The sequence below is a fragment of the Geospiza fortis genome, unplaced genomic scaffold, assembly GCF_000277835.1.
Source record: "Geospiza fortis unplaced genomic scaffold, GeoFor_1.0 scaffold217, whole genome shotgun sequence".
NCBI classification, from domain to species: Eukaryota; Metazoa; Chordata; class Aves; order Passeriformes; family Thraupidae; genus Geospiza; species Geospiza fortis.
Genome location: NW_005054392.1, coordinates 2,927,012 through 2,947,864, shown reverse-complemented (window position 1 = coordinate 2,947,864; position 20,853 = coordinate 2,927,012). Strand labels below are relative to the sequence as shown.

Below are 20,853 nucleotides of genomic sequence, written 5' to 3'. Positions count from 1 at the left end.
TTTGCTGATGGGAAAGAAGAAGAAAAGGGACAGAATTGTGTAGCCATGTATGTGAAGTTATTGAAGTATTGCTTCAATGTGATTTTTCTGCAGAAAACAGTGACTGGAAAGGTGGGATGTACACTCTTTCCCTAACCAGAGCTTTCAAAATTCTTTTGTATAAGAAAGCCTGCATTATTGTAGCATGTTCTGTTTCAGGACTTCTGGCAAAGTGCTTTATTACATTCTAGACATATATAGACTAGCTATTGTAACTGCATTCTTGGCTTCTCTTTAATTACTGTATAAGCACTGATAGTACGCATATTTCAAAGAGTTTATAGAATAAAACCAATACTTAATGAGGTTAAAAGAAATCTGTCTCTGCATTTGAGTAGGCATTAAATCCTGCTGTGACATGCTGGACCAGGGTAGTACAGTGCTTGTTCTATAACTTCAGTGCATCCAGAATCCATAATGAACACAGCCTAGTTTCTGGTCAGTGCAAGACACTGTGGTCAGCCTTAATGTGACATCCCACAGTTGCTTACCATGGTGTGGACCCAGATCTAGTATGAACTGGATACTAGGAAGTGGGAAAGGGATTTCCTGCCTAAGAAAATTATAGGTATCACTTAAGGGCTATGCCTTCTGTTTGTCGCCTGTGGTTAATGGCAAAACTTCACCTTCTCAGAACAACATACAAGGAAGGAATGGAATAAAAAAGTTTTCTATAAAATATGTAAGAAATAGAAATATATCATCACGAAAGAATGATATAAAAGAAATCAAGAAAAACATGGTGATATATGTCTATGCTAAAGGACTTGAGAAGAAATTATATACATAGGCCCAGTAGTGACAAGCATGTTCATACACTGCTAATTAATTGCAAACAACATAACTACTCGTGGAAGTGAAAACTGCTGGTGAAAATAGTGAAATCGGCCTCCAAATCAGCATCTTTATGAATTTCAGTACAATTGTATAGCATTACAGAGAAAATGAGCACTTTCAAAACCATTCAATGGTAATTTATTTCTTTTCCTTCATGTCCCACAGGTACTCTGTGTCTGCGTGTTAACAACAATCCTAGGATGTATATTTGGCCTGAAGCCTAGCTGTTCAAAAGATGGTAAATACTGTGTCTTTTATTTAGTAATGTTACTCAACAATTCCTTTTTTTTTTTTGTGAATTAATTTTCATATTATCAGAATGCGACCCTTCTTGCTGCAGGAGGAGGATTGCATGCATTGCTTGAAGCAGCATCAGTAAGAGTGGAATAAAAATACCAGAAAATAAACCTCAGGTGTAGTCAATGATTGTGTGTACTCACTTGAGAGGTAAAGTGATCCTGGTACTCAGTGTCTGATCTGGCAGCTTCCATGTATCCCAGCTGTCACTGTGGTGAATGGCTGGCTTTTTTCAGTTCACCATTAAAAAAAACCAAAATGAAACAACAAAACAAAACAACTTCTGTTTCATGTTGTCCTGGAACATTTGTTTTTCATCTTTTCCAGTCAATTATGGAGGGAAAAAAAAGGTTATTTTTTGTACTGGTTAGAATTGTAGCCTGAAAACATTCCTGGTGGAATTCCTCTGTCTGTTTTCTGTTCTGAAAAATATGTGGTTTTTTCAATGGTGAAGTTTCTTCAGGTAGAGGGTTACGAAAGATTTTTTTTTTTAAAGAAGTTAGGTTTCACTTTGGGAACAACTGTGAAGAATAACTGCAAAGCTGAACATAAAATTATTTTCAATAGAAGTTCAGTTTATAAAACTTCTGTTACAATATATATAGGTTTCTTCTCATTTTATTACAGCTCCGCAGTATTGGTTCTTTAATATCTCATTTTCCTAATATCGCACACCTCAAGATTCTTCAGAAGATGGGCCAAATGATGGAGGATTTCCCTCACTCCCTTCTGGTGATTGCTCAGGATTAGACAGTGTGACCAAATTCTTCATTTTTGTTAATCCTTCACATCACTAGTTTCTAGTTGGGTGGTGGTGGGGTTTTTTAGGTTTTTTGTTTGTTTGCTTGTTTTTGTTGTTTTGTTGTTGTTGTTGTTTGGTTGGGTTTTGGGGTTTTTTGTTTGTTTGGTTTTGGTTTTTAAATTTTTTTATTATTATCACTCTGCCCTCAGCAACACCAATCTAGTGGAAGAAGAATATCTTTTTTTGATATTGAAATTGAACAAAAAATAAACCAGTGAGCATTATACTCATGTTTGTATCTCTTGTGTCTGCTTTGGAACAGCCATCCTTACATCTTGAGATCTTACATCCTCTGAGGGACTGTACTCACATCTTCCTGTGACCCAGGGGGGAGGACAGTCACAACTAGCTTTTATTTCATTGGTTTCTGCCAATACTGAAACACCACGTTCCTGCTAAAAGAGAACAGAACACTTTGTTCAATATGATGAAAAATTATTTTTGTTCAGTAAGAGGAAATAAGCATTTGGTTGGATCAAGACTTCCCTTTGGCTGCCACTGTTTTTGCAGCCATCCTGTATGTTGGAATCACCGTGTCATTTCACACTCTGGCTGTATTAGTTTCTTTTGCATGTTGACTGATTTGGGCTCAGCCACTGATATCTAACACTATCCAATATTACAGTGAAAACCTGCAAAGGTCGTTGCTTTGAAAGGACCTTTGGAAGCTGCCGTTGCGATAAGGATTGTGTCAAGCTTGGAAACTGCTGCTTAGATTACCAGGAAACATGTATACAACCAGGTAAGGATGGAAGAAACTGAGGGAGCAATCTCTCCTGCTCTTTGACAGGGGACAGCTCAGCATATGTGAGTAGTGCTGTGGTCAGGGCTTATTTCAGATGGGCTGTGAGTGCAAAATGGGGCTACTGAGCAGCAGGGTGTTTCTGATGCCACTCATCTTCTCCTTTTTATGCTGTGTTGCATTCCTGGATGGACTTGCAGTGATGATGGTGGTACTGGGGACTCCTGTGGAAACATCAGGGCTCTGGTACAACTGCTGTTTCACGCAAGCAAAGCTTGTATTTCACCCAGCTGGACTACTTAGGAGCTGACAAAGCCTGTAGGCTGGCTTTCCCATAGCTCTCCTGTGAGAAGAGAGGCTGCCACAGACTGTGCTGCTGCCCTTCCCCTTGGAAGGAGGAGGAACAATGGCAACTTGAGGTCTTAGCCAGCTTTTTGTTTGCTGGTGGTGAGACAACAGTAACCTGCATTGTCCCTGGCATCAGGGATAACTCCTACATTCTTGGGCAAGCCTGGAATAGAAGTGCATTCTGCATATTGCATTTGTCTGTCATCGCCTGAGTGAAAAAGGGGAAGGACAGAGCAGCTCTGTGAAAGCTGCCATCTCTCCCTACCCAGCTGCTCAGGCCCTTGGCCTTGCTACTCCCCTGCCTGAATGTGAAGCAAGGGTCATGAGCATGAATCAAGGCAGGATGACAAAACAGATTGCACTGGTGAAGGATTGCGAAATGAGAAGCAGCTGCCATGATTTGCCAGAAGGCAAAGGTCAAATAGACAAGCGTGTGAAAAATACCTAAGAGAAATTTTACAGGGAAAGATGTTAGTGTGGGTAGAACAACAAGTACAGCACTTGACTATTTTCTCTACTTTGGTTTTGCCTTTAAGCTTCAAAAGCAGCATTCCTTTCAGTTAAGTTTTTTTCTTCTTACTCCTCTTTATATACATTTGATTAATTTCTGGGTGAGACCACACTGATACATTTAAAATTCCAATGTGGACGTTGAAAACCAAATGATTAAACTGAGCTCAGATCCCTGCCTCAATTGGCTGCTACTGAAAGTCAAGTTACACATATATAGTTGATATATCCAGGTATATAATTGCATGGGTTTTACTCTGTGTTCTTACATCACTCCCCCTGAAGGCTCTTTAAAAGCAAACTGGAGAGTCTGTCTTAGCACTAGGAATATGAATTAATTCATTGGTGCTGTTTTTTGGAGTTTTTTAAAAATAAGCTAACATCAGTGGAAAATCAAAGTCTAATTTCCCAATAGTATCATGTAACTAGAACCATAATAGATTCTTCTCTCTCTCATGGAAGTAGAGATCTATTTGATATTAGTGGAATTGCTGAAAGTAATTACTGAAAGTGAGATTAACCTCCTGACAATACTTTTAGGGATTTCTAATTGCTAGTCATCTATGAAAATCACTGAGTTTTTTCTGCTCAAACATTTAGATTTGGCTTCCATGTCTCTGTTAAGATCTTCATTTAAGTATTCACTCAGCTGGTAAATTTGTAAATTCACTGGTGTTTATCTTGACTGAATGTAAAGGATTTATTTGTGTTCATGACTGCTAACAAATCATAGAATCACAGAATATGCTGAGTTGGAAGGGACCCATCAGGATCATGAAGTCCAACTCCTGATCCTGCATAGGACAAGCCAAGAGCCACACCATGTGCCTGACAGTTTTCTAAATGCTTTTTGAACTCTGGGAGGCTTGGTGCTGTCACCACTTCCCTGAGGAGCTTTTTCCAGTGCCCAGCCACCTTCTGAGTGAAAAATCTTTTTCTGATACTTAATCTAAAGCTCACCTGACTCAACTTCATGCTCTTTCCTTGAGTCCTCTCACTGGTCACGAGGATGAAGAGCCTGATACCTGCTCCTCTGCTTCCTCTCATGACAATGTTGAAGGCTATAATGGAGCTTTTCCTCAGTCTCCTCTTCTCCAGGCTGAACAAACGAAGTGACCTCAGCTGCTCCTCATAAAGTTTCCCCTCCAGACCCTTCACCATTCTCATGGCCCTCCTTTGGGCACTTTCTCCTAGTTTAGCACTTATATTGTGGCACCCAAAACTGCCCCCAGCACTGGAGGTAAGGCTGCCCCAGGGCAGAGCAGGGCAGGAGAATCCCCTTCCTTGCCTGGCTGGCCATGCTGTGCCTGATGCCCCTCAGGACATGCTTGGTTCTCCTGGCTGCCCGGGCACTGCGGGCTCATGTTCAACCAGGACATCCAGGTCTTCAGATGATACAATGTATTGGAATATGCCATTCAGAGAAACCAATATTGTTCTCTAATAAAATCAGCAGTGGGGCTGAAGTCAGTAGGTCTTCCTGTGAACTTATGTATAGAGTCTTAAATAGTGGCAGTGATGCCTATTACTAAGAGGTGCTGAAAGAGGCTGGAGTGCTTGATGGTGACTGGTAAAATCCACTGTGACTTCAAATGCAAGTCAGAATAAATTAATGCTTCTCACTGTTTTCTAGGCATTCAAAATTCAGGCTAATTTTTTTATCTGGTGGAGTTTTGGGGCTTTTTTTTATAGTATGAGCTTATCAAATTAAACCCACATAAATTACCATATTTTAGGAGATCTGTAAAATGAATTCTTTTGATCTGTGGTATTTATACCCATATGCTGCATAGCTGTATTCAGATGATTGTGCTCTTGGATATTTACTCATGGGTGTTCCTACTTCCTGAAGTGCTAAAGTTTGCGATACTATGCATGTATGAGATTACTCATTATCTCTGTTACACCTGAGGACTGTTTCTCAGTGAGTAGAGATTTGAGACTGAACTTAACACTTGCTTTATTACTTCTGGACTTACAGCAGTAAGATAAATTAATCATTGTGCTGTCCTTCTCTCTCACCTGTTTTTTAGCCCACATATGGACCTGCAACAAATTCAGGTGTGGAGAAAAGAGGAGACTAGAATATCGTTGTTCCTGTTCAGATGATTGTGTGGAAAACAACGATTGCTGTGTTAATTATCAAGCTGTTTGTAAAGGTAAGTATTATCAACAAATTACTACCCTCTTTCATATGTACCTATATTTGTATAAATGGAGCAAGAGCATAATATGACTTTAAAAGCATCCGGTAACATGAAAAAAGCCTTGCATCTATCAGTAAGAATGTACTGTCTTAAAAAATATATTGCATTCTTTTGTTTTAAGGAGAGGCAAGCTGGGTTGAAGAAGAGTGTGAGAACATTACTGAACCTCAGTGTCCAAAAGGGTGAGGAAATTTTATATTTGCATAGCTCTGCTCTTTGCTTGCATTTCATTTTTGAGATTGTGTTCCCTGCTGTGCCTTCCTGGGACCTGCTTGCCTTTTACACACACAGTGAAAGCAGCTGCCAGACAGAGATGAACACCTCTTCAGCCACCATTTGGTGGTGCTTACTAACCCATCAGGTTGCTCTATCTCAGCACTTGCTTGACTTGCAAGATATGCCTATTCCTCAATCCTGGTGTTTCTCGCAGGTATGTGTGCCCTGGGCAACTCTGCCTGGTTGCCAGTCATACTATTGACCTACATGTGCTACAATACCCATCATTCCAGATACTTTGGGACCCATCCAGCAATCTTAGACTCCTGTCTCCCTCCCTTGTCTCTTTAAAATACCTTTCCAATACCTTGCATTTTCGAGCCTCAGGACCGCAAATTGTGGGCAGATCTGTGTTCCAGCTCCACCAGGAGTGGGACAACACTATTTGCAAGCTGTCTGAATTACTTTCTTTAAAAGGTGTAAAGTGCCATGGGATCCTTGTATTCTCTGGCTCAGCTCCACATTGGGCCTGCTCCTGCAAGTTATGTATACAGTGTGTGAGGAATGACTCATGTGGTTTATGGCATCAGCACTCAGGCTTGAATAGTACAGCAGAGCTCCCAGCCAGGAAAAAAAAGCTTGTATTACTTGAACTGTTTTTGCTGTGGGATCTTCTAACTAAGTTTGTAGTTAAAGTTGACTATAAACTATGATTGTATATCTAAGCTGTCAATAAAAGGCACTTCAATTCTAGATTTTGATTTATGTTCCAGTAGTAAATACTTACTAGACATGTTATGGGACAACTGTATTCTTGTCTGAGTAGTATCAAAAAACACACACCTTTTTATTTTGATTTTGAAATTATAGAGCAATGGGATATTTCTAGTAAAGTAAAACCATTTTATTTTGTTCTTATGTCATTACAGTTTTGACTTAAGATATTTAAAACATGCTATTTTTATTCATCGGCCTTATAATACTGTCAAACAAAATACTTCCATGTACAAATATTTCCATGTGAAATATTTCATACTAATTGAGTACCCTTCACTCTGATTCAGAGCACTAACAGTTGCTAACATGTCAGAACCTTCATCAGGACAGAAACTGGAGCTTCTGCCCAGCTTGTAGTCCAAGTCGCCAGTAATCCCCTATGTAGGAAGGGGTGGTTCTTGAAGTTTTTGTCATTGAATTTTGTTCTGAGTTCAGGAGCCATTTGGGACTTCTTGCTGAGAACTGAGTCTAGAGTGATGATTTCTCTAACAGGGTTAGGAAGCGTTGCCCCCAAGAGGTTGGTAAACAAAGAAGAGTCTTGTGCAGATTCACAGTCAAAGTTACTGACGCAAATGCTGTAGGGCAATTCCTGTTGGTTAACTTGTTTTTAGGGTTTTTTGTTTGTCTTTTTTTTCTGTTCAACTCATGAAAGGGATGCATAGTTACTCCTCTAAAATTGTTTTAATCCTGGTAAACCCCAAAATGTTGCAATAAAACCCCGCCCAGGAAAGGGTGATGTGTGGTCAAAGTTGAATCAAATAGTGTTGACTGAAGGTTCATCTCGGACTATTAGCGCACAAGCCTCTCCCAAAAGTAACAACTCTGTAAACAATCCACTTCTTCCTATGCTGTGTGGTAGGCAGTAGTGCAGGTGAATTTAGTTGCAGTGCTCGTTTTGAGATTTCAGGATATCAATTCTGAATCTGTGCATATTAATATAGCATATTTTGTGGGTTCAGGTTGCTGGTTTTATTCTGTTTTAGTTTTAGCTGTTTATTCTGTTTTAGTTTTAGCTGTTCCTGTGGTGCAGAATAGACAAAAGATGACACAGCATTCAATGAGGTGCTTAATCTGAGAAATCCCACTGATTTCAGTGAGATCAACTGCTTGCTGATTTCACTGATCAACAACTTAAAATTAAGTACACTTAGTCTTTCCAAAACTGGGTTCTATATTATTTAATAGGATTATAAAGTTAATAGGCTGTAAGATCTCAGGAGTGATCTAGTCATTCCCACTGTTCTAGGAGTGAAGTAATATTCAGACAATTCAAACTTACTTAAGCAGTTTACCCTAGTACTTACATAGATGGCTTTACTGATGACTTTTTGCTGTCTTTTTGTCCTCATGTCTTTTTCTGTACTTCAGGCCTATTACTATTTGCTCTGTCTTCATTGAGCTGTAAGAGCATCTGGTTACTTTCCTCTTTGCTGATCTCTCTTTATTTCTGGGGATTGCTCTTATGCCTCCTGCTGGGGCTTTCTGTACATTTAGTGGAAAAGAAAGCTTTTCCTCTTGTGCTTTATGGCTGTATATAGGCAGTATGAATGTGTGTGGGATGAGAAGTCTTCTGTGTATTACATTAAGCTTTTCAAGGGAACTTTCTTTTCCTTCTTATTTTGTTTTCTTTCTCTTTCATTTAATTATGGTCTAACCTGCCTGCAGTGAGGGAGGTCAACTTGGCAATGTATTCCATGGTTCTGGCCTCTTGATCATCCTGACTGGTGAACCTACTAGACCACAGGAAGTCTGTGTTGCCTGCATAATGTTTCCATAGAAGCCAGTTTATAGGAAGGGATAATTGCTGCTGCATTTCCTTCAGTTTGGAGTCAGGATGTGTGGCATACCTATTTATCCAAGAACTGTGAAACATGCTTGTCTTGCTTTCTGGACACAGCCAGCATGAATCACCCAACAGGACCAAAACTTGAGCCTCCCAGGCTTGCTTGCTCATGACAGCCCGTTCATTAAGTAGCAAGTGCAGTCTTGGCCACTGACAGGAAAATTGCATGGAAGTGGCTGATATACCTCAGAATGGAGATTGGGTTTCTCTGGGGATTTTGCTGGAGCTGTTCCAAAGAGACAGTGGTTTAACATGGTCTGTCCTGCTTTGCTTCCCTGAGCACTAGGGCAGATCACTAAATACATGAGTTTTGGCATGTGTAGAGTATACAAGAAGTGAAATGGGCAATTGCTGTCATTGTGGCAATGGCCTATTTTGCCAAGTTTAATTTTACATGTGAGAAGGGGTCAGTAGCTAGATTTGCAGACAACCAAAACATGTACTTAACAGTTGGTTTACTTGTAAATGCCAAACCAGAAACAGTTGCGTAAAGTCCCTTTCTAAGTGCTTGTTTTAAGTTTGGTGGGGTTTTCTGCTTTTGGTTTTGGTTTTGTTTTTTTTTTTTTAAGTTAGACTTGCTGGTAAGTAATATTGAACAGACTTTGCCTCAAAGTTTGCATTTTATTGCACAGAACTTTGCAGTGAAGATTTTTAGACCTCTGCGCTGAAGTGAATCAATTTATTGAGAAGGAACATGGAGAAGGTATTTGCAAAACTCGGGGAGATCAGAATTCATAGTGCAAAAAATACTTGTAATATAGGCAAAAGTAGTGCATAAAGTTTCCTTACTCTGTTCTGCCATATGGCTTTAGTTTTGACCTGAAAATTATTCATTTCTTGTTCCCACCTGTGCCAAATAAATTAAAAAACAGGCTACAAACATACATCTTAGAAATGCATCTAAAGGTTTTTTTCTATCTGAGGTATAGGGTAGGCTATGTAATAATTCTGAACTAAAAATAAATCCTTTTGGCTGAACTGTTTTCGAAATTGTTGATTAAAATTTTCTTAGGATTGACATGTTTTGGTTGCCTGACTATTCCTTAGTTTAATATAGTTACATTTGTTTGGCTGACACACAGCTTATGAATGTTTCATTTGTAAATGGCTTTTCAGATTTTTTTTGTGACGTACATCAGTAAAGAAATTGTCAACACTTTATAAGTAATATTTATCTTCTATCCTCACTGTTTTATTTTTGGAAACTAGAGTATAAAAAAGTTTAAAAAAAAGTAAATATAAAAAGGGAAAATGAGCTGGCAATAAACCACTATTTTAATATTATAAATAGTAAATTGTTTTATGAAAGTCCATATTTTCAATAGTTATGGCTGCACAGCAGTGATTTCTTTTTCAGTCGCATATGTCCTCATGTCTATAGGTCAAACACAGGGTATGTTTTCTTCAAGGAAGAAGTTACTGATGTTACAGAAGTTACTATTCCTGTCTGTGATGCAATGTTTTAAGTACTTACAGTTGGAGAGAAATTGTTTGAACAGGGCTGAATCTGGGAGCAAGTCAAGACTGGAAAACATAGGTCCTGTGGAGACTGGAAGGGGAGATTTTGTTTTTGTTGGTTCCAGTGAAATGCATATCTGAATTTATCTGTAAAGTTCCTGGCAGAAATGCTGTTAAAGTGTTTCCAGTCTCAGGTCCACATTTTTGAGTTTGGAGATTGGTAGGACTTTTGGAACAGTAAGGAAGTTCTTTTTGGTTGGATAATCCTCGTAAGATGAGAGGAAAAGTATGTGTTTTAGTTGCTGATTTAACATACCCTGTACATTAGACTTGCTTACAGTTCTGTGCACTGTATATATATATATGTATATAATCCTTTTTTTTCATGTAGGTTACAGCTTGTTCAGGAGGAAAGTGAATAAGGAAAGTTTGGCTTTGCATTGCCTTATTTCTTTCCCTGCTCTTAGCTCAGGGTGGGAGAACAGGGTTTGAGGGGCTGAATGTTGCTTCAGTGGGACTGGTTCCAAGATAAGGAGTACCAAACCCACCAGATGGATCACCTGGGCATCTTGGCTGGTTCACCTTAAAGGTGTGTTTGGCCGTGCCATGACTTTTCTGTGCATGCCCTGCTGCAAACCTCAGCCTCTTTGGGCACGGATTGCTCTGCCAACCTTTGAGCAGAGGGACAGGAGCAGTTTGCTCAGCACTGTGCCAGAAAACTTCTGCTGAGGGGGACTTCCTTGGCCTGGCTTGTAGCCCCATAATGAACATTTCCACTGTCTGGGGAAACTTTCTTGAAGTTAGTGATAGGAAACTGTTTCTCAGAGTCTGTCTTTTAATATTCAGTTTCTGTTTGTTCAGATTTACCAAGTCTCCAGTGTTGCTATTTTCATTGGATGGCTTCAGAGCGGAATATTTGCAGACTTGGGGTGGACTTCTACCTGTTATTAGCAAATTACGTGAGTAGTTTCTTTGTCTAACAACTATTATGATGTCTTACCTGAAAAAAACCACAAATGCAGCTTTCCTCACTCTTTAAAATCCTCACTCTTCTGCCATGAATATGGAAGTTGTTGCCCTAAAGAACACCCATGCACAAAGACCTTCAGGTGTTGGAGAGTAGAAGGGCAAGAAAGAGAGGGCTTGAGGAAAGGCCCCTTTTGATTTTCAGTGAAATCTTATAAGTTATAGCCCCTTTTATATTTAGGAGGTGGGTTTTTTTTTTTTGCTGTGAGGTTATTTTATTCAAAATAGAAGTAGATCCTTTTTACTCTATAATGCATATCATCTCATATTTAGGTGGAACGGTTTTGGGAAATGAAAAGCATTTGATTATATTTGGAAAAAGAAGACAGAGAAGGAATAGACTAAGAGGAGATGATATAGAAGGGCTGGTAGAAATGTAATGAATCCAAGAAAACCTTAATTTAACAAACATTTCCAGAAGAAATATTCCCCAGCTTTTCTAGTGTCTCACTTGATTTGGTGGTGTCTAAATAATTTTAGTTACTTTTCCTGTTTCTGTTTTGGCTGTGGTCTGTAGAAAACTGATGGTATTTCTTGTCTGAAAAATATGCCAATCTTCTTGACATTCAGAAATTACTACCTGGGGTGCCTGGTTTCAGTTTGACTAAAAATAAATCAGTAAAAATACTTGCTTTTTTTCACAGTGGTTGTTACAACTTGAAGCATTCCAGAGGATAACAATTCGCAGATGTATCTGAGGTTTTGGGTTCTTTTTAGTTTTGTTCCGTGCTAGAATAAAAGGAGACATTTGCAAAGTTTTCATTAGACGCAGTTATAAAAAATATAAGCTGGAGAAAAATTCTGGGACATTTCTAGGAGAGGCTGGCTAGTACACATTATTCTAGCTCTGCCTGAGATACAAGATAGAAGTGTTGCAAAGCATCTGTAGGACATCCAGTCTGCGGTATCCACGTACACATGTAAAGTTTTTTCATTCTTTGGTCTGGATAGACTACAGTGGGACTTCTCTCATTGACTTCTATAATTAACTTGCACTTCGCTTTGCACTGAGCCCATGACAAATTCTGACCACTAAGAAATACAAATATATTTGTATCTTCATCAAAGTCATTTCACTTCTCCACAGCTACAAAGTTTTTGATGGTCAAAACGTGTATTTTTAAAAGATTCTAATACCAGAATGCCTAATAATACATGTTTTATATCCAACAAAATACTTGCCCCAGTCTGGGGGCAAGTATTAATTCTGCATTATGCTTATGGTTCTTAAGTACTCTGGATCATTTTTTGGTAATATGCTAGGAGGGCTTTGCTATACAATGTGCTATGGGATCTTCAGTTTTCTTCTTTTTTCCCTCATAGTAAAAAATTGGTGAAATACTCAGATAAAGCAAATTTTCTTTAGTAAGAGAAAAATATTCTCATAAGTGAAACTTGGTGTCACTGAGGTGTATATCCACTCTGAGGGCCTGTGGCTTCAAATCTCTTATGTGCTTTATGTTCCATGTGTCCAAAAATGGTGGAAGCAGTCATATTGTAAAAATAAACTTCTCTATGAGTGAGTAAATACTCCTGCAGGCCTTCACTGTTCAGAAAAGGGTAATGGAATCTATTCCTCTGTGTAGACAGATAACAGTAGTGAATAAATGGTTTTACTATTGCTGAAAACTTGTATTAAATAATTTTGGAGTTCACAGCTGTCCATTTATAGGACTATTAAATTTTCAAAAAGAGTTTAAGAATGACAGCATTTACAAAGCAGTGAACAGCTACTCACATTCACTAACTTGCTGTAAGCATATAGTGTTCAGAGAAGACATTTTCATATACAATTATGCTGTGATATTTTAAGTTTTAGATAAAGGATCCTTTTGTTTTAAAACATCTTTAACAAAGCCAATGAGCTAAAAAGAATAACGATACCTCTGATGGAAAGGCCAAGCAAAAACTCCCTAGGATTTTTGGCAAAACTTTTTAAGTGTGTTTCTCTATTACTTTAAAAAGCAAACCAAAACAAAACAAAAGAAAAAAATAAAACAACCTTCTCAGACACCCACATCAAAAAACTAAGATTTTGGAAAACAGTCTCAACAAACAGATTTGGAAGTAGTTGAAATGTGCTAGGTGTTTTCCAGTAATAAAAGAAGATGCAAGTGATTATTAGTTCCTTACAGAGCACAAGTGTGGGAGGTGGTGCCTGTATGACTTGAGAGGATATATTTTTCTGGCCTGGCTTCTTTTATCCTGATTAGATGAAATATACTATTTCAACTGAAATCTAATTGAAGCCCCAATCCAATGAGTTCAAAGTGCCTTTGTGCAACACCTCCTATATTATGAAGCCTTTAATTTCTATTCTATTTATATTATATATAATTACCCAGAGTCAGTAAAGATGATGCAGTGATGTTCTTCTTATAGGGTCATTAGTTTTGGTTCTTTAGCATCTGTTGAAACAGTTTTGGTATTTTTAAGTTGTCATGAAAGCATTTTTTTTCTTTCTGAAAACTGGGACCCACACGTTTGCTGATGGAAATTTAGACCCCTTAAATAAGGCTTGCCCAGTTGCTTTGGCCTTGCTAATGCCTCTTCATACTAGCAAATACTGTATAATAATCTCCCTAAAGCCATATGATTTGTATATTGAAATAAAGAACACTTTGACATTCATCCTAGAATAAGAGCTTATTTTTTATATTTTAAAAGCCCCACAAACAAGAAAGGAAGACTGCAAAACAAGCAATGATTTGACAGATGGCTTAGAGAGCCAGGCACCACTGTGTCAGTGGCCACTTCACCACTCCTCTGGGAGCACCCAAGGTTAAGTCTCTGGTTGGTCTCAAGTTGCAGACTGCATTTACTGTATACCAGGGCAACTTTGGAGGGTGTGATTTCTTTCATTTTTCATTCTTCTCTGTACATGCTTTTCACAACGGCTGTAGGTTTTGCTGATGTGACCATTGCAGTCAGCCATTAGGCATATATAAAGTTTGTGTTAATAGGGTTTTAGTCAGGTTGTAAGTTAATATGGGAAGAAAACTTAAGTATTAAGTCCACAATTTTGAGGAGTGAAAACTTTCTGGAAATATATTATGGTTTCGGTTGGTTTTTTTTTTTTAATAGCTATACATTGTCATGAGAGAAACTTGCAAGTTATTTTTTTCAGTAATTTTGCTGAACTTTCTTTGTCACTTCCTCTAGAGAAATGTGGAACATACACTTCCAGTATGAGACCAGTGTATCCTTCAAAAACCTTTCCCAACCATTACTCCATTGTCACAGTAAGAATTCTTGTATAATATGTTTCCACTACTGTTCATTATCAAGTTTTCTCCAAGGGAATCATATATTTTGATGTGTTATTAAAATAATTTGCTTTCCGTTCAGAATAGGAAAAATTATGTATTCTATTTATGTAACTTAGGTTAACAGCTATTATATAACACTACAGCTAAGTGGCCAGATCTAATGTTAGTAAATCCAAAATCCAGTCCTTCCAAGAGTAGCTGTGGAAAAATCCCATATAGCCAAAAGTTCACATCACTTTACAGCTCCTCATTTGTGTAAATATTTGCACTAAATTGCAGTTTCCACTCTTGGAGTGGGAGCAGCCTAACTGCCTTAAGTTGCCAACCTTATTCCACTTCATTAAGGTAGCCTGGCATGATGAAAAGAAGGGTATGAAATGAGAGGAAAGATTTGAGCATCATGCTGATATTGGCTCTGTGTGATGGACTGTACCTAAGCCTGCATAGAAATGACACAAAGTTGATCTTGTAAATTTGACACCTCTTGCATGTAGGAGGAAAAAGAAAAATGGAGGTTTACAACACAAATGCAGGGTTGGAATCCAGGACATCCTTTTCAGTTTCATCATGCCACAACTAAAATTCAGTCAAATACTAGGATCTACACTTTCTTATCTTCCCAGTTTGTCAAGACCTTTGGTAGGAACACAAGGTCAGGAATGAGGTGCTTAATTGTGTAATCCTCACAAATCCCCATGACTGAATATGCAACTAACAGTCGTTAATCATGCCCAGTAGCCACGTGAGGTGTACAGTGCAGAGGTGTACCTCCACTCCTCATTCTTGTGAAAAGTAGCAAGGTCCTAATGGTGGTGGTGTTTTATCCCTTATAAATGTAAAAAGTAGCTAGTCTGATTAAAGACAGAGCAGAAAGTCTGCTAAAACTACCCAAGACCTGGTGCCCGCACTTCTTTGACTGCTCATGTAGTGGTTTTCTAGAACTAGAGCTTTTGCTCATGTGATGGAGGTCTAGCATAGGTAATTGCTTTATTTTTGGTACTAAAGATACAACAAATGTGTGAATTCAAAGAGTGTCTTTCAGTTTGATCCCAAAGGACAGTGCCTAATATTTTTTAAATCTCACTGAGAAGCAAATAAGGGTTGGATGGTAGGGCTTGGACGCAATGAGAGATGATGCTGCTAAATTTGGGTCCTGAGCTACTGGTGGAGTAGAAGTCACTAGCAGAGTGACTATTCAATGGATATATTTGTCTAAAGGATATGTCTGAGTAGCTGGAAGGTTCTTTTTCTTTAGAGCATTGCAACAAGGCATATTCTCAATTACAGGGGCTGTATCCTGAATCTCATGGTATAATTGATAACAAGATGTATGACCCCAAAAGAAACGCATCCTTCACCCTTAAAAGTGAGGAGAAGTTTAACCCACAGTGGTACCAAGGCCAGCCTGTAAGTATTACCACCCTTCTGAGAATGTACATCACCCTATTATGTTACTTAATATGGCTTGGATGCATAGGGATGTTGAAAGAGGACAGAGGGTAATTATAAGTCAGCCAAGAAGCATTACTCAGCATCACTAGGAATTGCCGTACTAGAGCCAAAAAATAACAAATGAAACAAAATGTAACAGCTTTTTTTGAACTTAAACGGAATTTTCCCTAAGGAGAATTCTGACTTAAAATAGCTAATATAGCTACCAGATTTTCATCTGTTTTTATGAGTGGGCTTGCAGTTAACTTCTGTGAGGACATCAACAGACCAATAAGATTGAGTAATAAGAAGCACTAATAAAGGTTTATGCTCTGCTTAAATTTCTTCTAAGTCCAAAGATGTGGTTTTAAAAGAAATTGTCTCAGCTCAATCATATACCTATGGCAAAACTGATGAGATCACCATGAAAATGAAGTGGCATGGAAAAGTTTGAGTGAGCGTTAGCCTGAAGAATAGCAAGGGACGAGATGTAAATATTTAGTGTGTGGGGAAGACTGGGGGTTTTTTGGTTGTTGTTTGTTTTTTTGTTGTTGTGGCTTGTTTTGTTTTGTTTGTTTTGTTTTATTTGGTTTTTCTTTTTTCCTTGAGGAAAGAACATACAGGTGTAGAACTTGCAGGCCACTGAGAATAGGGTGAGTTAGGCAGGAAAGATGCAGAAGGCATAGATCTGTAAACCATGAGAGCAACAGTAAAATCAAAAGAACTGACCAAAATGCTGTTTCTGTATGTCAAGAGTCTGTGTGACATAGGTCGTTGGAATATTCACACCCGTTCTTTTGTCACTGTTTTCTGAGACATTTCCCCTTCCTGGTTTTCAGCCATGGTTCTGCCATTGCGTTTCTGCTAATGGTTCCTACCTCTGTCCTGGCTCTCTGTGGCATTGCAGCAGCAGGGATGCGAGTGTTTGCCACAAGGAATCAGTCTACAGGGTGTAGCTGGGCTGCAGATAGCGATGACAGGCAGGATGGACTGGAGTGCGCTGTGAGGCGATTGGTTTCTGATCTTGCTGAAGGGTGTGGAGATGGTGAGGGGCCGAGGGCCTGGCAGGCTCTCAACTGGTTCAGTGATGGGCGCTAACCATGGGGAATGTTCTCTGGCAGATTTGGCTCACAGCCATGTACCAAGGGCTGAAAGCAGGGACCTTCTTCTGGCCTGGGTCTGATGTAGCAGTGAATGGAACCTTTCCAAACCTGTATGAAATATACAATGGGTATGTAAATGCCTTTCTCTTAGAGGAATATTTGACTTTAACGATTGCCGTGGGACAGATTCCAGGGAAAGCATACTTTTCCCCTACTTTTCTAAATAATTTTGTACAATGGAGAAAAAAGGCTAGGATCCAATTAACTTTGTTTCAGTATAATGTAGAACCTTTGTTTAATTATCTTTTCATTCCTCAAGAAATGTTTTAATGGTAAGATGTGTAAAAATCAGCTTTAAGCATAACCAGCTTTGAAGCTCTAGTGCTTTACTCTTTCTATTTATACAAACCTTTTGTGGCTGGCGTAGAATATTTCAATCCAAACTTCTCATGAGTGAATGGATGAGGTTTTGATGTGATATTGTCTATGGAAACTAAAGTTTTACTGCTGACTGTGGTTAGCTGTTCCAATTTAAAATTATTTTCATTGCAGATTCTGAAAATATTAAGGCACTCATATTTTAGTCAGTGATTGCTCTTCACTGCAATTAAACATTTTCTGCTTAATGAAAATGTTTATCACCATTTATTTAATAATCTCAAATCTTGCCCAAGAAATCAGCCTTCTCATTTCTATCTTGGGATCATTTTCTCTTCTTACACTCATCCTACAGGATGGAATTTTTGTGTCTTGATTTGCTGTCTATATTTTCTTCCCTAGGAACTGATGATGCACTGTTACTTGAACTTGTGTTAAACACTGAATACTTACTTTGTGGTTGCCTCGTGTTGTTAAAAGTCAACGTGCTTATTGTTGGTCTACTTCAGTAATTGATGCAGAGATCAACTTTGTAACATAGTATGAAAAACTTTTATTCAACCTATTTAAATTTAAAATACCCAACCCTACTCCTAAACTAGGAATTTTTCAAAACATAATGTAGGAATAAAAGCCTGCATGTGACTTTGCACCTTGAGGCCAATTATTTGCTTTGTAAAATAAGCATAAGCATTACTGGGAGCATTATTCTAATGATATTGGGAACAATATTCAAGGAAGATTCAGATCAGGCCATAAACTCCTGTAGTCAGGCAATTAGGACAGACAAATTTCTATCCCTCTAAAAAGCCTGTAATGATTTTTTTTTTCTGCTAAAGTACAGTTAATTTTGGTAATGTATGGCTAAAAGATTTAGCTCTTGGAAACACATGGTTGATTGATATTGTATTATTTTGATGCAGCTCAATCCCCTTTGAAGAAAGAGTGGTGACTGTCCTTCGCTGGCTGCAGCTACCTGAAGATGAAAGGTAGGTATAGATTTGTGAGTGTGAGTTCCTGTTCGAGTGGTACTGCAATGAATTACTTTGTAAACAGAATTTCTGTTTTAAACAATATCTTTTGCTTTATTCTAACAATGTTAAAATATTATTTAGTGCAAACCTGTTTCTATGACTGAGGACTTTTTGAGTTAAGTTGCATCTCTCAGTTTAATGTATTTTTCCTCTGAATGACAGCATGATTTCCAATATGTGATCTCCATTGTTGAAATATAATCTCTTCAAACTGTCTCAACATGTATGTAAAATATTACATTTTTGGTACTGTTTGATATAGACCACACTTTTACACTCTGTATTTAGAAGAACCAGATTCCTCGGGCCATAAGTTTGGACCAGTAAGCAGTGGAGTAAGTAGTTTTGTAGTTTCTTAATTTTTTTTTTTTTTTAAAGCTTGACACTTTGCTCTGACTCTATAAGTTCCATAATTCATGTTAGGTTAACTGAGATCATGTGAAGTATGCTTTTTAGGAAAAAAAATTGTGAATAGACAGTCCATCCATGATTAACATTGACATAAAACATATAATAGCCTATTTAGTAAGTCTAATTTTAATTTTCTTTATTTCAATAACTTTTAAATTGTCAATGTATGTTTGGGTATGTCTTGTATCTTCTTTTATCTGCTCCTACTTACTAATGGTTCATGTTGATTTTTGGCAGGGAAGGGGAATGGGAACAGAAAATTTGTGTAATTTCAATTTAGCAAGAACAGAGGTTTGCATAACAATGTCCAAGTTGTGGTGGTTAAGTATTCATGTTACACTTGTCATTCATTTCCCCCCAGTCTCTGTACTAAGGTTAGGTGGATTTTGGCTTTATTTCCCTGCAGTTATAATTTATGCCTTCTCAGAAAGAGATAGGTAAAAGGAACATTGGCCTCATCACAATCTGTGATTTATTATACAAATAAGAAGTCTTTGGGACTGCTACTGTCTTAAAAAGTACTGAATAACTTTACATTTTAAAATACCAAAGTGAAAAATTCTAAGGAAAAAGTTCTTGGAAATTCAGGACCTTTGTAAAATTCTCCCATCTTGAATAGTCAGGGAGTTTAGGCATCATAAGTATTTAGCTTCAGTGGTGACAAGAATAAAAAAGCTCTTGCCAATTCCTCTTGAGCTGTGAGTAGTTGCTATTGGTGTAAGGAAGTAGCAGACGTAATTGGAACTGCAGTATAGGGAACATGATTAGATTGGTTATCTTTTTCTTTGCTTAATAAGTGGATCTAAAGTTCTATATGTCAGGAATGCTCTGGAGAGAAGTAGCCTGAGGATTTGCATATAGTCTCTGCAGGAGCATCTCTTCTTTGTTGATACAAAGCAAGGCAGCTTGTACTGGTAGTTCAGTGAGGTGACAGAATTACTTCATTGGAAACCACTTTTTTTTTTAACCTCGCAAGTATTCAGAAGTAGCTCCAGTGCTGTACCTCTGTAAGTGAGCTAGGGCCCCAGACCCCTGATCACAAGAAGTGCTAGACTGGTAGTTCATTGTTTGACTTTTTCAGTTTCCTTAAATTAGTTTGACTTGTTATTAGTCTCAGAGCACAATTTCAAGGACAGTTTGCACCAATTCCCAACAGGCATTTTGAGGAAGGGTATTGCAGGCTTGGTTTCCTCTGTTCTATCCAGCGCATCAGTATCTGCATCCTTTGTCATTCCCTGCTGTCCTTGGTTGTGCCCAAGCACAATGCAACAAGCATCCTCAATTTCATACTTTAAAACCACCCTCACTGGTTATAATCTGTGAGGTGTTTTTTGTTTGATGCTTTTGTTTGGGGTTTTGTTCCTTTTTTTTTTAAGCATCTGCAATTGAAACAGCACATGAAAATGTGTAGCTGTGCAGTATGCAGAAAAAAAATTGGGCTAAGTGCTGTATAGTGTAGATATAGCCAATCTTCTGTAGGTGGAGGTAACTCTGAACAGTGCAGGTGATATGCAGTCTGCAGGCTCTCATTTTTATTTAGACATATTTAACAGTATTTTTAACACTTACTTTACATTCCTGTTTTTGTCCTGCAGGTCATTATGGCGTTACAGAGAGTGGACAAAATAGTAGGAATGCTGATGGATGGTCTAAAGCAAATGAACTTGCATAAATGCCTGAACATTATTTTTATATCAGATCATGGTAAATTTGATTTTATAAAATATATCAGAACTTTGAACAACTGTCTTTATAGAGTGATATTCTGAATTTATACTTATATGCTTCTGGCAAGGTTAACAAAGCAAGTAATACATATAAAATATGTTTTATATTATCAAGATGATATGACAGATAATCAGTGTGAGAGAGAGTCAAACTATTTTATGAAGGGGTAAAGAAGTGGAGAACACAGGGAGGAATTAAGTAACTTTCATATTTTATTTCTAATTCCTTTAGTGACTATCACCAGATGATAAAAGAAATAGAATAAAAATGTGAACTGTAAAACAATAGACTTAATTTTCTTCTGTCTTTTAACTACACTGCACAGCAACAGTTTACAAACTGCTGAGGAACTGAAAAGACAAGCCATATCTTCCTTTTTATTATCAGTTCCTTTATA

At 38.0% G+C, this 20,853-nt stretch overlaps 1 protein-coding gene across 1 annotated transcript in view; it reads left to right on the top strand.

Moving 5' to 3' along the window:
- The window catches only part of ENPP1 (ectonucleotide pyrophosphatase/phosphodiesterase 1), a gene marked incomplete at its 5' end in the record, with an annotated part of 55,135 nt that overhangs the window by 16,510 nt on the left and 17,772 nt on the right, over nt 1–20,853 (top strand). The window contains 11 exons of the mRNA XM_031060847.1: nt 989–1,114; nt 2,601–2,717; nt 5,609–5,734; nt 5,904–5,964; nt 10,938–11,035; nt 14,265–14,344; nt 15,659–15,778; nt 16,924–17,033; nt 18,207–18,272; nt 18,580–18,652; nt 20,324–20,432. Coding sequence (XP_030916707.1) covers nt 989–1,114; nt 2,601–2,717; nt 5,609–5,734; nt 5,904–5,964; nt 10,938–11,035; nt 14,265–14,344; nt 15,659–15,778; nt 16,924–17,033; nt 18,207–18,272; nt 18,580–18,652; nt 20,324–20,432 — 1,086 coding nt within the window. The remainder of the gene's footprint in view (nt 1–988; nt 1,115–2,600; nt 2,718–5,608; nt 5,735–5,903; nt 5,965–10,937; nt 11,036–14,264; nt 14,345–15,658; nt 15,779–16,923; nt 17,034–18,206; nt 18,273–18,579; nt 18,653–20,323; nt 20,433–20,853) is intronic.